The sequence below is a fragment of the Thamnophis sirtalis genome, unplaced genomic scaffold (genome assembly GCF_051295495.1).
Source record: "Thamnophis sirtalis isolate CommonGarterSnake01/CBP01778 unplaced genomic scaffold, rThaSir2_p1.2 scaffold_5, whole genome shotgun sequence".
Lineage (NCBI taxonomy): Eukaryota > Metazoa > Chordata > Lepidosauria > Squamata > Natricidae > Thamnophis > Thamnophis sirtalis.
The window spans coordinates 24,514,990-24,532,440 of NW_028261385.1; the positions used below are offsets into that span (position 1 = coordinate 24,514,990).

Here is a 17,451-nt window from a genome sequence, read left to right on the forward strand (position 1 = left end):
AGAACATTCCTCCAGCACATCAAATAACCCCTCCCAAATACCAAACCCTCCCTCCCCGTTTCATGACAGCTGAAGCAGTAGCAAAGTAGAAGCTGACACTACGTGTCTCTATGCGAACCTTAGCTGAATGACCATTGGCTTACCTGAATGGTCATTCTCTAAGCGCTGCAGGAGTGTCCAAGCATGGGTTAACTTCAGCTTGCTGCCCAAGGACTGAGTTCAAATTTTGTGTAGCCACACCTCCTGCTCCCCACAGAGGTTCAGTTTTAAAAACGAAGGTATCTGATCCAAAGGTTGCTGTATGGAAACGTCCGTGTTATATAGGTGCTAAGTCATGCACCCTCACACAAAAGTGCCAGGGCGGGGTTGGACACTCCTGCAGCACCTAGAGAATGACCATTCAGGTAAGCCAACGGTCATTCTCCTAGGAGCTGCTTGGCGTGTCCAAGCATGGGACATACCCAAGTTATGTGGTCCCAGGGTGGGAAGAAGGAATGTCCTGGTTAGCAGGGGCTGCAAGGACCCACTGTAATACTCTCCTTCCAAATGAGGTCTCAGCCAAGGCAAAGGAGTCAAGTCTGTAATTTCAAATGAACAGAGACGGCGAGGACCAAGTAGTTGCCCAACATATCTCCTTAATAGGTGCTTGAGTGGCCCAGGCGACCGTTGTCGCAGCGCTCCTCGTAGAGTGTGCTGTTATACGAGGAGGAACAGGCCTGGCTTGTTGTTCGTAGGCCAATTTGATGCATGCGTGCAGCCAACGACCTATGGTGGAAGATGACACTTTCCTGCCCATTGAAGTGGGCTGGAATGAAATGAAGAACAATTCCAACTTGCGAAAGCCGGCCGTCCTCTTTTTGTACACCCGCACAATGTGGCGCACATCCACTTTGTGCCAGACACGCTCCCTGGGATGGCTAGGGTTCGGGCAAAAGTTGGGAAGGATCACCTCCTGTTTCTGTGGAATAAGCTGTTAATTTTTGGTAAAAAGGCTGCATCCAATCTCAGAATGACCCTGTCCGAATGTATGATACGAAGGTCCTCCCTAACAGAAAGCACAGCCAGCTCTGAGATTCTGCGCGCCAAGGTAATGACTATGAGGAAGGCAGTTTTGAGCGACAAATGCTGTAGACTAGACGAGCGAATAGGTTCGAATGGTGGTGATGTTAGGGTCTGCAAGACAATTGACAAGTCCCAAGTTGGGTAACGGTGCACCGTCGAAAGGCATAAGTTGGTAACCCCCTTCAGGAAGCTGCGAACCCTTGGGTGTCTGCTGAGAATCATCTCTGACAAGATGGTGGCCAGGGCTGCTGTCTGCCTCCTAAGTGTGTTGAGGGCAAGGCCCTTGTCCAAGCCCTCCTGTAGAAAGTCCAGGATTTGTGGGATTGTTGCAGCTGTGGCAATGATTTGATGGGAGTGACACCAGAAAGAAAAACTGGTCCATGTTGCATCATAAATCCGCACAGTAGAAAGTCTCCTGGATGCCTGGATGGTGCGGATGATCTTGTCAGAGAAGTTGTCCTGCCTCAGGAGCTCCCCCTCAAATGCCACATGGCCAATTGAAGCCATTGAGGGTCCGGGTGAGGAATGGCCCCTTGGCAGAGGGAGATCTGCTCCTGAGGAATGCGCCAATGTTTGGTCACTGACAGACTGACAAGGTCAGCGAACCAGGACCTCCTTGGCCAGTGCGGAGCCACGAGCAGTACCTCGGCCCCCTCCAGCAGGATCTTTCTTTTTTTTTTGCAGATTTTTTTATTATTTTTTCCCTTCTACAACACCTTACAGTCATTACATCAACGTTGTTATGTCATCATACCTGTACATGTATATAATATTTCGCTTCTATATTTACACACCTTTATACACAGTTCTATATATATTTATATATAGTTTTTTGGCTTAATTAATTTTATTCTTGTTTTGCAGCCATTTGTACCAATTGTTCCAAATTTCATAATATTCCGACTCTTCTTTATCTTTTAATTTCAGTGTTAATTTATCCACCTCTGCACAATCCAAAGTTTTTTTTATCACTAATTCATCCGAGAGGGTATTATTTTGTTTCCAGCATTGGGCAAATGCTATTCTAGCTGTAGTTAGCAGATTTATTAATATGTAGTTTCTTGCACCCATTTCCAAATTTTTGCACCTTTTAAAAATATTAATGTAATATTTGCTTCCCTCCATAAGTCCGGTATTTTTGCTTTCATCAGTGCCTCATTATACATTTCCAGCATCAAGGATTCTATCAATTCATTCAATTCATCTATTATTTTGTACCATTCTGCTGGGAATCCATCTGGGCCTGGCGGTTTATTATTTTTCTGTTTCTGAATCGCCTGTTTCAATTCTAGTTTTGTTATTTTTTTTGACAACATTTCTTTCATATCTTCTGCTATTGTCGGGGTTTCTTCTCCATTTAAATATTATTTTATTTGTTTTCCATCTACTTGTTCCCCTTTATACAGATTCTCAAAGTACTTGTATGCAATCTTTTTCTTCCCTTCTATTGTACGTTGTAGTTCACCAGTTTCCTCTTGAAGTTGATATATTAATCTTTTTTCCTCTTTCTTTTCTCAATCTATATGACAGCCACCTCCCTGGTTTATTTGCTTGCTCAAATAAGTTTTGTTTTGTTAGTTTTAGGCCCTTTACAATTTCTTCCTGGTCTAATATATTTAATTTATGTTTTGCTAACATCCAATCCTTTCTGATTTTGTCACTTTGTGGCTTATTTTGTAATTCTATTTCTAAATTTTTGATTTCCTCCTCTAATATCTTCTGTTGTGCCCATTTTTCTTTATTTCTTTTTGCTGAATACGCTATAATAATTCCATGGGAATAAGCTTTCATGGTGTCCCATAAATTTTGCCAGCAGGATCTTTCTGATCACCTGAGGTATCAGTGGGAGGGGCGGGAACACGTATAGCAGTCCCAGGGGCCAGCAGCACCAAAGAGCGTCCGCTCCTTCCGCGTTGGGGCATTGGAACCTTGAAATGAACCGGGGAAGCTGAGCGTTCTCAGGACTGGCAAACAGGTCTAGAACCGGGAGACCGAACCTCTGCGTCAGCTGAGGGAACAGAGATGGATGTAGCTGCCACTGCGAGTTGCTGATGGTCGTTCTGCTCAGCCAGTCCACTGTCACGTTGTCTTCCCCGGAGATGTGGTCTACCTCAAGGACTCGAGGTGGCATCCCGCCCACCACCCCAAAGCCTCAGACTCCAACATCAGGGCAGTTGATCGAGTGCTACCCTGATGATTGACATAAGCCTTGGTGGCGATGTTATCCGTCAGAATGAGGACACGATGGCCCTCTATGAATCGATGGAAGTGGCGCAGGGCTAGTCTGGCGGCTCTGAGCTCCAGCCAGTTTATGTTGTGGGCGAACTCCGCCTGCGACCACCTGCCCTGCATCACATGAGTCTGTAGGTGGGCACCCCAGCCATATAAGCTGGTGTCTGTGGTTATAACTAGGCGCTCTGGTTCCTTGAATAGGGACCCTCTCGCTAGTGCTGAGGATTGCCATCACCTGAGTGACCAAATCACTCTTGGGGGAATGGTGACCACCCTCTTGGAGTTGCTGGCTTTGCGTCACTGTATGGAGAGAAGGAACCAGTTCTCGTGCATGCAGCTGTGCCCACAGAACTACAGCGATGCACGAAATCAGCTTCCCCAGCAGCTGAGATAGAGTCACTAAAGGTGCTGACCTGGATTTCCTGATCTGGCGTACGAGGGATGTGATGCTGTCCCTTCACTCCTGTGTGAAGAAAACTCTGCAGGTTCTGGAGTCAATCAAAGTGCCCAGGTGTTGAATCCTGGAGGTCGGCTCCAAATGGCTCTTCTCCAAATTGACGGAGAACCCGTGTTGCTGTAGTGCATGATGGTAGCATTGAGATCCTGGCACGTCCTCTGTCTGGACGCCGACATTAACAGGATGTCGTCCAGGTAACAAACGATCCTCACTGGATGAGTTCTGAGTGTGCAGCGACAGCAACCAGGAGTTTGGTGAAATCCTGGGGGCCAATGATAGGCCAAAGGGAAGATCCTTGTATTGATAATGCTGGTTTGCAAACTGGAACCTCAGGAACTTGTGATGCGCTGGATGAATGGGGACATGCAGGTACGCTTCCTTCAGGTCGATTGAAGTCAGGAAATCGCCCTGCCTGATGCAACCCAAGATGGTCTGGAGCAGGAGTGGGTGCCTACCAGTCCTTGCCAGTCCTTGCGGACCGGTTGGTCGGTGAACCCGGAAGTAATTAACTTCCAGGAATGCCGGTACCGGTCCTGGCTCCTATCGCTGCAAAGCGCCCTTGCCGACAAGGCAGCACGATCCGCTCGGCATGTAGAAGCAGCAAAAGAAGGAACAGGGAAGGAGTTCCAAGCGGGGCTTTTCAAACAGCCGAACTCCTCTCCTGTCCCTTCTTTTGTTGTTTGAACAAGCCATGTGGGTTGCGCTCACTTTTCTTTCATAGCCAGCTTGTTTCCAATTGGGGGAGGGGGGAAGAAATTGATTTTTTCCATCCCTCTCCATGGATCCCCACCCCAATTGGAAACGAGCTGGCTATGAAAGACAAGGGAATGCGACCTGCATTGCATGTAGAAACAGCAAAAGAAGGAACAGGAGAGGAGTTCCAAGCGGCGCTTTTCAAACAGCCGAACTCCTCTCCTGTCCCTTCTTTTGCTGTTTGAACAAGCCGTGCGGGTTGTGCTCCCTTGTCTTTCATAGCCAGCTCATTTCCAATTGGGGTGGGGACCCTCCTCGAAAGGACCTGTGGTTCCCCTGTTGTCTGGATTTGTCCCTGAAGGATACCCTATCCTGGGTGCAGTCCTGTGATTGGGAATAGGACCTGGTAAAACTCCCCGAAGTGGAAGGGGAATCATTGTTGCGAAAGGGCTGCCTATGAAAATAGGAGCGGCCTTTGCGGTCCAGTTTCTTGGTGACCGCCGATAAGATCTTTAGTTTGTCCTTGGACTCAATCAAGACAGAGTCCAAGACCTCCCCAAATAGCTTGTCACCCTTGAAGGGAGCCGAAGCCAACTTCCATTTAGCCTTCATGTCTGCCTGCCATTGGTGTAGCCACAGCAAGTGGCAAGTGGTCATATTAGAAGCTATAGCCCTTGATGAAAATTTGGTGGTGTTAATTGAAGCGTCAGCCAAGTATTCGACTGCTGCAATAATCTTGTTCATGTCTTGGCATGACCTAGTATCCCCAGCAGGAAGGTTGGCTAACAGCTTGAGAAGCCAAAATAGGGCTGCCCTGCTGAAGTAGGAAGAGGAGGAGGAAGCTTTCATGGCCCACGCAATGGCCATGTGAGTTTTATGACAGTTTTATGAAACCTTCCAGTAGGTCGGCTGGGAGAACCAATTTGGAAGTTAGCGCCACTATGGGATCATCCACTTGCAGCAGCTTCAAAAGCTCCTCCATGGTGGTCTCCACAGAGTAGAGCTTTTTATCCACCCCACTAGGATTGGCCATTGACCCAGGTTGAACCCATTTTCGCTGGATGACATCCAGGAACAGCTGTGGCACCAGAACCAACCCCCGAGGGGGAGTGATTTCCTTAAAGAGGCCTGCGCCTGTATCCCCTGGTCCTATAGTCTCCTTGTTACCCTGATCAGTGGTAGTCTTGTCAGATTGGGCAGGAAGTCCCATTTGAATGGATGAAGCTCTAGCCTTGGTCAGAATGGCCTTGAACATTGTAGGCTTAAATAAGCCAGAGAATGCGGGGGCGCCGGGGGTCGGGTTCTCGTCCTCCGGCAGATCAGGGGCATCCTGTCTACCCTCTTCCTCATCAGACACCTCGCTGACAGCTGAGGAAACAGGAGGGGAGGCCCCGGAAGATTGAGGGAGAACCCCAGTGTTTTGTCCTCTGGGCTTGGCTTTGCTCAAGAGGGGCAAGAATAAACCGTTGTTGGATGCCATTAGCAATCCCCTGTGATATTGCCTGTTGAACAACCTCCTGCATCGTTGGGACAACTCAGGAGCCTCCCCAGAAATAGGGCCAGTGGGAGGAGCCTCCTCCCCCATTAGAGAACAAGCCTCTTCCATGTCTACCTCCTCCAGAGAGGAAATAGGAGATCTGAGGGATGCCGTGGAAGAGTTGGGAGAAAATCCAAAATCCCCTTCATCCACCAGAGATGGAGAGCCCTCTCGTGGAGTCTCCACCAAGGGAATGTCCGTAGGGACTGGTGGTGGAGGTGGTTCCCTGGCTTGCATAGTTTGTGCCTGGGCACTAACTGCCTTTTGAAACTGTCTCTCTTCTGTCTCCTTTCAGCCAACCTTTCTGCAGCTTTTGAGACCTTCTTGGCTTGGGGCTGTTTCCCTTTTGCAGGGCAGCCTGCACTGTTCCCCTTAGCAGCAGGGTTGGGACTGCTGCGCTTGTGAGCGGGAGGTTCAGCTTGATCCCAGGCTTCAGACACAATCTTGCTGGCCATGGCACACTTCTATCACAGTCACAGCTTAGTTGTAATATTCCCAGTATATGAAATAGTTCTGGAAGTATGCCCCTTTAATTCAGTCCAACTTGCTGTTCAAGGACTGGAGCTCCCCAACTGCATCCTTTTAGGGCGACTGAGTTTTTAAAACTGAGCTTCTATGGGGAGCAGGAGGCCTGGCTACACAAAATTTGAACTCAGTCCTTGGGCAGCAAGCTGAAGTTAACCCATGCTTGGACACTCCAAGCAGTGCCTAGGAGAACCTTGTGGTTTTGGGCTTTTGACATAAGGACATTTACTGGAACTTTTACTGGACTTCTGTGGTTGAAGGCTGATGACATTTTCCTGTCTTTTTACAAGCAAGCTTTTTTATCTGTCCCTTTTGCCATGTCTTCTTATATTTTAGTTCACATTTTATCCTGCTTTATTATAAAACTTGAATTGTTCTAAGGGAGTATTCTGAGTTGGTCTATTTTTTGTTTTGTTTAGGACAAAATATGTTTTGTTTGATGCAATTTCGTATTGTTAACATGTAATGTGTGGGAAAGAGAACAAATGAAACCTATGAAATCTTTGGTTGCGTCTCTCTCAGTCCAACCCACTTCATGGATAGTTATGCAAAAAGCAAGATGCAGGTGTAGATAGTGCTCTCAACTTACAACTATAATTGAGTCCACAATTTTGATTGCTAAGTTGGGGGATGAGACTGTGCCCTATTTTACTTTTTTTCCCCCCAGAGGTCATTAAGCAAACATGGCAATCATTAAGTGAACATGCTGGCTGTTAAGCATGGGGCAGTTTTTGCTAGAAACTGGAAGTAAATCACCGTTTCTGATGAAAATGTCGTAAATTGCGGTCATGTGAATATGTAGCACTGCAGACAGCCCTAAATGTGGGCTGAATGCTAATTGCCCAAATTGGGTCATGTGACTGCAGGAGGGGAGATCCTCCTACACATTGGAACTATGAATCTGGATCATGAGTCTCATTTTTGGGGTCCGTCATAATTTGGAATGTTTGCTAAGTGTCCGGCCACAAGCCAAGAACTACCTGTATTAAGTATACTTGCTGCCTTGAGTTGAAAGAAAGGCTATTTCAACAGCAGGTATTTAAAGCAGTTTTAATGCAAAAGGAGTATTATTGTAAAACATTCACAGGAATTACTGTTCCCGATTCCACTTTCTTATGTATTTTTCAAGACAGGCAAATATGTGTGCATTTATATAAATAAAACAGAAGCAAACAGCAAAACAACAACAAAAGACAATGAGCAGTTGTGGATGCTCCATTACTGGAGGTTTTTAAGAAGAGACTGGACTGAGCAGGGAGTTAGACTAGAAGACCTCCACAATCCCTTCCAACTGTTATTCTGTTAGAAACTATTTATCAAGATTGCTTAGAAGTTCTTGATAGTTTGCAATATTGCACATTTCAATATTCTTTTGCAAACAAAAAGGAATACTAACATTCAATAAAAGCAGAAAATATTTTAATTGGCACCAACTCTTCCAGGAATGTTAATTCTGTTATGATTTCAGTGAAAATCCTGAAAGCAAATGCATTTGTGTTCATACCAGAATGTTACAGGCAATACAATACATTCTTCATTTTAGCTGTTTTATATTCTTTATAAAATGGAAACCATTTCATTTCAAAATGAGAACATCTCTCCAGTGTTCTGAATGTTAAGCAACCTCTCTGCAAGTGGCAAAAGAATATTCTGCCTGTTACTACATAATATTCCACTCATCTACCCCAACTTATATCACTCGTACTTAAGAAATTAAGAGGCATAAAGGAGGACAGTACAAAATATTCAAAGTCAGTATTAGTTTGCACGTTGTGTCATTCATGAGAACATGAATGAAGCACCATTCTTCAAATTGCTAAGGCAGCTACGTCTTTTGCAATATAGATGCAGCCACTTTAAAACCTGTTCCTGGTTATTCTCCAAATGTATCTGCATGCCCAGCCACTTTGCCCACTATTACTGTGTTTCCCCCAAAATAAGACCCTTTCTTATATATATTTTTTGGCACCAAAAAAGGCACCAGGTCTTCTTTTTTGGGGGGAGGGGTTGTTGTTCACTGACTCACCTCACTTGCGGGCAGCAAGGCTTTTTTTATGCAGCCGATAACAGAGCTCGGAATCAATCCAAAACTGTTACCAGCTGCAGAGGCCTTCAGGAAAGCTTGCTGGCTGCAGAAGAAATGGGCCAGCAAGGCAGGTGCCAGACTGTGCAAGGCCTGGCAGCAACTGTCCCAAGGTAAGTAGTAGGGCAGCTCCACCCCCACCCCCACCCTAGCTTAATCTTTACCTGTGCACCCTGGAGTGGGTGGAGTCTTAATCAGGGCTCATTGTGGGGGATAGGGCTTATATTGAGCACACGTGTAAAAATCAAGCTAGGATTTACTTTCACGGTAGGTCGTATTTTCAGGGAAACACAGTAGTATTGTCTGTAAATGCATATAGACACACAGAAATACCGTAGCTTTTGATGTACAAGCCTTGCAAAACATGTGACTGTTTTCATGATTTTTTTTTAATCCCTTCTTTTGTATACCTACCTGTTGGCAAATAATTTCTTCTGATTACTTTGCATAACCCAACCAAAATATAGATTTTTAGGGAGCTGGCATTAACTCCAAAGACCCCTATTTCTTGCCATTTCTTAAAGTGCAGTGTCACTACTGTTATATTTTCCTAAATAACGTACAGTGTTGAATTTTAAACTTTTTATCAGTGATGTTGTTCATATATTAAAAATGGTGCAGATACATCTGACAATATCTATGGCAAATACCTAAAGCAGAAGATACAGGAGAACATCTAAGTAATGCGGAGACAGATAGCATTTTATCCATTTTTCCCCATCTTTCAAGGGAAGCAGCGGGCATCAGCTGTCTAGAAATCTACAGTAACAACTTCTATACAGTAAGCCCTTTAGTCCCGATATTAAACAGATGCCGAATCAGAGGAAATGTATTTTGTTTGCTTTCTGAAACTAGAATCCATTTATTAAAAGGGGTTTTAGCCACTATGTTCAGGCAAGAAAAACAATGATTGGGACCAGCATCTATTTACAGACACTTAAAACAGATAACAATAAAATCTAAAAAAAAGGAGCTACCAATAAATAAAATGTCCCTTACCAGTCACACAAATACCTTGTGCAGCAGTGACTGCAGGAAATCAACGTCATTTCATTAGGCTATGCAACATTAACTTTGACCTAATTCAATAATCAGGAAAAAAATATTTTCAAGAACAGAACCATCTTCAATACCTTTACACATCAATATGAATCCCATGTTTTATTGACATCAGTTCTCTTGTTCCGGTTAAATACAAAAGAAAAGAACAGAGATGAGGTAAAGTTGCGGTGATGGCCACATAAAGCCAGTAAGGCAGGGGAACAGTCTTTCCAAAGGGGCAGAGCCACAGGCCATGGCGTATTCCATCTCGAACATGGTGCGAAGTCCAGGAGATGAACATCATCCAAGGAAGAAAGCACCAGGAATCCTTCAGCTTGAGGAGGTGCATAACAAACTTTAACATCAGACACACAACTGGAATCACAGTAGAACAGTGAAGAAATGGTCTATGTGGGAGAGTCAGGGCAGCCTGAGAGGGAGAAGAAAAAAAAAGGTACAAAAGCTAACATAACGTAACAGCTGCACCAAATTACTTGATTTTCATTTTATGCCCAGGATTATCAAAAGACAATAAAAAATGAGTGTATTAAAAACTTGCTCCTTCTGGGTTTTTTAAGCAGATTGTCCTTAAAGCTCCAGTTCTAGACCAGATGGATATTTTCCTTTATTAAATAAGGCAACTACTATATTTAGTCTGTTTCACCTGTAGTTGGTATCTTATGTGAACCAGAAGTGAGGAGTATAAATTATGATGATCAGAATGAATGGATAAGCCTTCAGTACTTCCATCTATCTATCAAACTTAAAAAACCAAGTTACTTAAATACAACATTAAACCTACTGAATCAAAATTTGTAAATAAGAGTTAAATGAGAATTAGAAATCCTACATACAAAATCAATATATTCAAATTCTTTTTCAAGTATGCCATCTACTGGAAAGGTGTAATAAAACAACTTGATTACTACCTGTTTTAAAATGTTGGAGGGCAGATCTTTAAAAAAATATCAAAATTGAATGCTAAGTTATTTCCCTCTGCTCTGTGGTGATAATTGTTATTTCAAATATATCTTTTCCTCTTAAATACACTATCCAAAAAGAGGGAATACAAACCACAAACTAAATCTTCTTGTGATGGAATTTTAAATTCTTTCAACTATATTTTAACTGGGCACACTTTAATAATAGTTTTCTATCAGGCATTCTTAATAAACTATAATTTTACTATAGCAGTATATTTTTTTACCTATGGAAATTACAAGATTAAAAAGACTGCATATTAAGCCTGATTTCGTGGTTGGCCAATCTGCCTATTAAACAGCATAACAATCCTTGCTATTATTCCAAGGATCTTGAAGTATCTGAAGTGTGTGGAATGGGACAAACAGAGCAGCATTATCAGAGGATTATGCTTGGTTGATTACAGAGTTCTTATATCGAATGTCATGTCAGTTTCCCCCTATTAGCTAAGGAACCAACCAACCTGCCAACCACAACACTGAACCAAGGTGTTTAAGGTCAAATAGTGTTTGGCTTAAGGTATTTACGGTCAAATAAGGACAAGGGTGTCACTCACAAAACAAAAGCAATATAATGCACAGTTTTTGCAAACAATCAGATTGGACTGTTTTTATGGATTCTCAATCTTAATATCCCCACCACTTTTTAGAAAGCTTTCCATTTTTTAAGCTATGGCATTCAACTTGGAAGATGGAAAAGTTGATAAACAATGAGCTTTCATCCTCTCCAGTTTAAATACAGGTGATAATGAAGATATGGTAGTTCTGGAGAATAAAATCCTTTACAGCAGGAGTCTCCAACATTGGCAACTTTAAGACTTGGACTTCAACTCTGGGAGTTGAAGTCCACAAATGTTAAAGTTGCCAAGATTGGAAACCCCTGTTTTTACAGTTATCCCTTGCCCCCAATTTCACTGTGAATTTTTTTTATTGTTTGTTCACCTATGGATCCCTCCACATAATGTACTAAGGCAGGATAAAAGAAAGATATCTAATTAATAAATAAACAAATAAATAAACAAACAAACAAAGCATAATGTTTTTTGTGCAAAGCCAACCAATGTGGTATGAAATTTTAACCGTTGCTTAGCATTATGACTGAACCAGGCAATTCAATAAACTACTATGAAAAATAATCAAGGTTAATGTGTGCTCTCCATGAAACAAATATAAACTCCAGAATTTCCTCTAGAAAAACCTGGGAAGATCTGCCTCTGGGATTAGACAAGCTATGCTATTTCTTTTCATAGAAAATACATCTAATAAAGCTATAAAACTTTGTATATCTATCAATAATATGAATGAGAGATTTCACCCTAAAATCAAATGTAAATTGCTTCCTAGCCTTGGACAGCAAACAACATGAAAAGCTGCCCAAGTTTCTCTTTAATCAAATTCAACACAGGCAAGAAATGTCATATCAAGGTGGCCCCCCAAAAATACTATTTTTATTCTGCAATAAAAGTTGTAATTTAGTCTACTAAATAGATTTGCTAAAACTTGAATTCATGATATTAATGAAGTTGTAAACTAATTTTTGCAACATTTATTCTTTAAAGTATCTTCAGATTTATTTTCTCATAAATATACTGGAAATTTCAGGTGAATAAACTTATGTTTACTTACCTTTAGTGAAAAGGAGCCAGCTAGAATAAAGTGATCCATATCAATCACGGAGGACAGGAAACCAGCTAAAATTACTTCTGTAAAGTCACTTTTTTTCTTGAGTCCAATCACTATGGCCCATGACCACAGTCCTATAATACCATGCACCATATTATCGGACAATGCCCGCAGCCAGTAAGTTTGCTGAATGAAAGGAAATTGCAGAAGTCTATCTGCTAAATAACAGAAAATCCCCAGTCCTAGACTTGAAATAACAGACGCTGTGCTGAACAACTGGAGAAGAGCATTGGCTTTTTCAGTCTCAGACGCCATAGCAAGCAACATGTCTCCATGCACAAAATCTCATTAGGGTATACACAGCCCATTTTCTGTAAAATCTTCAGGCATTCTGTAATTATCACAAAGAAAGCTTAATGAGAAGCCTTGCCAATTCTGATACTCTTCTTCCTTAAATAAGCAAAAATATAACAGAAATCAGTGAACTAATTGTAAATTTTTTAGGTCACACTCCCATAGAAAGAAAACTATGCACCCTGGATACAGTTTGTAACATTTTTCATGTTTTGACATCACCGTATTATTTTCAAAAGTAGGCAATTATATTATTTTCAAATATTGGTAATGAAACATCTCAGAGAGCATCAAACCCCCTCGTCTCATTTTTATTTTACTTTTCTCTCTTAAGCCCTCTTAAATATCTTTAAATGTTTGTTTGTCTAACCTTCCTCTCCTAGCAAAAGGACATATGGTTATATACACGTATTTGCAATTGATAAATTTATCTTCAAAAGGAAAAAAAACCACACTTTTCAATTATTCTTTTGAAGATAAACACAACATATGTGGATGAATTCTTAAACAGAATTGCAAGACTAGTTATAAAGGGAACAATAATTATTAAAATAACATTAATATATTATTATTGAATTATATTTAATAGTATTTGTTAATTTTATAACATGTTTATAATGTCCATATTCACATTATCCAGGCCTTGTCACAAAATGGGATGATACTTTCTGAATGCTGGGTACAAACTACATTTCAGGAGGAAATGATTTTGAAATTTGATTTTATCCTGCATTTAGCATTGGATGATGATATTAAAATAATTATAGTTGCTCTTCTGGAAAGTTCATTTGGCCATAATTAGAAAATGAGGAATCTACAGTATATGGCAAAGTAAAGTTTTAAAAATGAAGGGTTGCTGTGCTTGTGCTTTGGTTAGGAAATTTGATATCTTAGGTTAAAAAAGTAATTAAAGATCCATTTAGAATCATGCAACTAAATCTAACATAGATTGTCATACAAATTTTTAAATGTAAGTGGAAACAGTAACAGAAGGAAACATGAGACTCTGTAAAAAAAAACAGAATTATAGAACAGTACGATCTAATATGTTACTGCTTATTCAGAGTTTTTCATGCACCCCATCTTCCAGCACTCTCAACTGGAGGATTGGGATCAATCAATTCAATGTATTTATAATTGTGATTTTTATACGAATTCATAAAATAGTTTACCAGTTACACTAAATTGCTAGAGATTATATAAAACATTTAAAAAGCCAAGCTTACTGATTTATTCATAGAAACTTTGTCTTTATAGCCATAGTTTTAAAAGTGGCTATTACCACTGTAGCATTAAGTGTTTTTATCTGAGAGCAAATTTTTAACATACTGATAATATGTTGGCCTGTTCTAACTTTCAAAAGAATTGCGTTTTAGTGAATTTAAGAACTATAGCAAATGTACATCTCCAAGGAAAGCTTAACACTATACTTCAAAAACACAGTGTACCTGATAACTGTTATGATAACAGCTTAACTAAAAAGTATGTTTTACTACTGAACAATCACTCACAATAAAAGCAAATTTTCAACTTATGTTCACTTTTCAAATTGCGATATTCCGCTATGCTGATTTTTTTTAAAAGTTATGTAACTACTTTAGAGACCTGTTGCTGTCTAACAGCACAAACTGAACCTGAGATTTTATAGAAGCTGTAAATATCTACAGGATGGGATGCAAAAACCATCATTTTTAAAGATAGCATTTTGATATTTTTTTTATGACTAAAACCAGAAAAAATTACATGCAAACTTCAGCCTAAAAATGTGTGGACTTATTTGTATGGCTATTCTATTCTTTCCAATCTTCCTTTTTACTTCTCTCAATTGTGTTTAGTTATATAATTACTGCTATATATAATCTGTGATCTACCTTAAAACCCAATCCTATTATTGTTATTGTTTTAACATCTCATTTAAAACATATTCCTGTTTTTTGCTACCTTCATTTCTACCCATTAAATCATTTTATACTGTATATACTGTATTTTCTCCTCCTATGCAATAATTGTATTGTTTCTAAATTTAAAAAGTAGTTATCTTTCATCATGACTGTTTACAGCAGTGTTTTTATCTATGTAAAATACCTCCCCAAATGTCTTTTCCAGCTCCTGTTACATGTTAACTTTTATCAATTTCTGATGTTGGTAGCTTCCATTTCCTTTAATGTTGCTCTTACCCATTGATTAATTTCATAGTAATCATACATGCCAATGATTTTCAAACTTTGCAGCTTTAAGACATCAACTCCCTTGTGTGGATTTCATTTCTGGGAGTTGAAGTCCCAGTATCTTAAAACTGTCAAGTTTGGGAAAACACTGCTTTACACAATACAATAAATGAGTATTGAGTTTGAGAACTTATGATGCTCATCATCTAAAATTTGACAGGAGAGAAGGTAAGATAGGAATCCACAGCAGAATTAAACATCCTTTCACTTATGCTGGAAGCACTCATCACATTGCCTTCCAGATGTTGTATATCCCATCCAGTGGTTGGCCCGGGGGCATCCACATGGACATGCCCAGCGCGCGCATGCGTCTTAGAGCCTCCATGATGCTTCAGAGCGTCACATAGGCGCTGTATGTGCCATGTGTGTCACGGAAGCCTTAAAATACAGGTCAGGAGCTCGAGCGGGTGGGTGGAACAGTATCCGGTGCTCCGAGCAGGCTCCGGTATGCCTGTACCAGGGCATACCGCCTGCAACTCACCATTGATCCCATCTCACCCATTCCCATGCTGGCTGTGAATTGAAATCCAAGAAATCCGCAGAGCAAATATATATAACAGAAATAGCAGAGTTGGAAGGGGCCTTGGAGGTCTTCTAGTCCAACCCCCTGCTCAGGCAGGAAAGCCTATATACCATTTCAGATAAATGTTATCTAATCTCTTCTTAAAAACATCCAGTGTTGGAGCATTCACAACTTCTGGGGGCCAGTCATTCCAGGGATTAATTATTCTGTCAATTTACTGCATTCTTGGGCCAAGATGGACTCCTGTTATTTTATGATTATTGTCCAGGTAGCTTTTGTGGCAAACCATTCAAATGGTTTTTGCTTTTGCCTTTTATTTTCTTTTTAAAGCTTTCCAATCTAGTCCAGAGCCCCGGAGACCACTGTCTTCAGTTGTGGGAGCTTCATCACTTGAGACTTTCAAGAAGAGATTGGGCTGCAATGTGTCAGTAATGGTGTAGGTAGGGCCTTCTGCTTGAGGGGGCTGTGTGGGTTGGACTAGATGACCTACAGGTCCCTTCCAACTCTGTTAATCCGTTAAATCCCACCTCGCTGCATCCATGATTTAGTTCCGAGATGAAACCGAATCAATCACAGCCGGCTGGCTGCTCTTCCCATGGTTCCCCCTAAGATGTAAACAGCCACACCATTAACCCCACACAGCCTTAATCACTCTTCCCCGAAGGCCTCGCCTGCCAGAACGGCAGCCGGTCCACAAAGGAGGCTTAGCTGCCCAGGCTTTATCCAAGTGCCGAAGATGCAGGGATGGAGAGGGGGTGGGCGGACTTCGTAGCCATGGCTGACCGTTGCCCGTCTGTCTACGCTCTCTTGCCGTTGAGCGCAGCGAGGACTTCGTTCCCCTGTTGCATTTCTGCCTGGGAAAAAAAAGGGCAGGGACACCCCCCCCCCCCCCCATCTTCTCCTGTCACCCCCGGCATGTGAGAGCCGAGCTCCACACTCGCATCCCTCCCTCTCGCCCACGAGACGCTCCTCCGTTGTCAGCCGCTTCTGCCCCAGCGCCCTTCCGGATGGCCCCAAAAGGGATAACGGCTTCAGGGGATTTGGGAAGAGGGGGGGGGAAGGCGTTCTTTGGCCCCGCGGCCGCGGCATCCACCCCCCTCCTCTGGCCCAGTCGCTTCGCTCACCTCACACCGGCCCCAGCTGAGGCGCCCATTGACCGGCAACGCGCGCGCGGAGCATTCTGGGACGGCCGCCGGGCTGCGGAGATCACAAGTCCCGCCCATCCACCTTCACTCCATCACTGGTGTTTCCCCATCCCCGCCCGCTGGCATCAAGCATCCGTGTGCGGCAAGTTGGGGCTAGCTGAAAAATGAGGCGTTTTTTTAAAAGGCCCGGGAACTAACAGGGATACTCGCTGTTGTTAAGTCTATTTGGGCTTCGTGTTTAGTTTTACGAAAAATTCGTTTTTTAAAAAAAACAAGAGATATGAAAATTCGAGATTTTTAGATGGAAATGGGCAGTAGCTGCCAACACAGTTCTAGGCTGCGTAAACAGAGGGAAAGAATCAAGATCATGTGAAGTGTTAATACCACTTTATAATGCCTTGGTAAGGCCACACTTGGAATACTGCATTCAGTTTTGGTCACCACGATGTAGAAAAAATGTGGAGACTAGAAAGAGTGCAGAGAAGAGCAACAAAGATGATTAGGGGACTGGAGACTAAAACATATGAAGAACGGTTGCAGGAACTGGGTATGTTTAGTTTAATGAAAAGGGGGAGTAGGAGAGACATGATAGCAGCATTCCAATATCTCAGGGGTTGCCACAAAGAAAGAAGGAGTCAAACTATTCTCCAAAGCACCTGAGGGCAGGACAAGAAGCAATGGGTGGAAACTAATCAAGGAGAGAAGCAACTTAGAACTAAGGAGAAATTTCCTGAGTTACAATTATTAAGTGGAACAACTTGTCTCCAGAAGTTTTGAATGCTTCAACACTGGAAGTTTTTAAGATGTCGGATAACCATTTGTCTGAAATGGTATAGGGTTTCCTGCCTGAGCAGGGGGTTGGACTAGAAGACCTCCAAGGTCCCTTCCAACTCTGCTATTGTAAATTGTCATGCAGCTTTCTTGGCAATGTTATTGAAGGGATTTGGCACAGCCTTTTAACAGGATGT

General features: G+C 42.1%; 1 protein-coding gene across 2 annotated transcripts; it reads right to left on the reverse strand.

Annotated features, from left to right (window-relative positions):
• Nucleotides 1–7,542: 7,542 nt before the first annotated feature.
• On the reverse strand, nt 7,543–16,518 carry TMEM267 (transmembrane protein 267). Of its 2 annotated transcripts, none has more exons than XM_014071402.2 (3): nt 16,463–16,518; nt 12,237–12,624; nt 7,543–10,060 (listed from the first exon to the last, which is right to left on the reverse strand). In XM_014071402.2, exons 2-3 carry the CDS (start codon nt 12,558–12,560, stop codon nt 9,725–9,727), a joined length of 660 nt encoding a protein of 219 aa, XP_013926877.1. In that variant the 5' UTR covers nt 12,561–12,624; nt 16,463–16,518; the 3' UTR covers nt 7,543–9,724. The 2 variants fall into 2 exon arrangements, with proteins under 2 accessions (XP_013926877.1, XP_013926878.1); XM_014071403.2 differs by having other exon boundaries at nt 12,237–12,683; nt 16,463–16,508.
• Between the last annotated feature and the right edge of the window lie 933 nt (nt 16,519–17,451).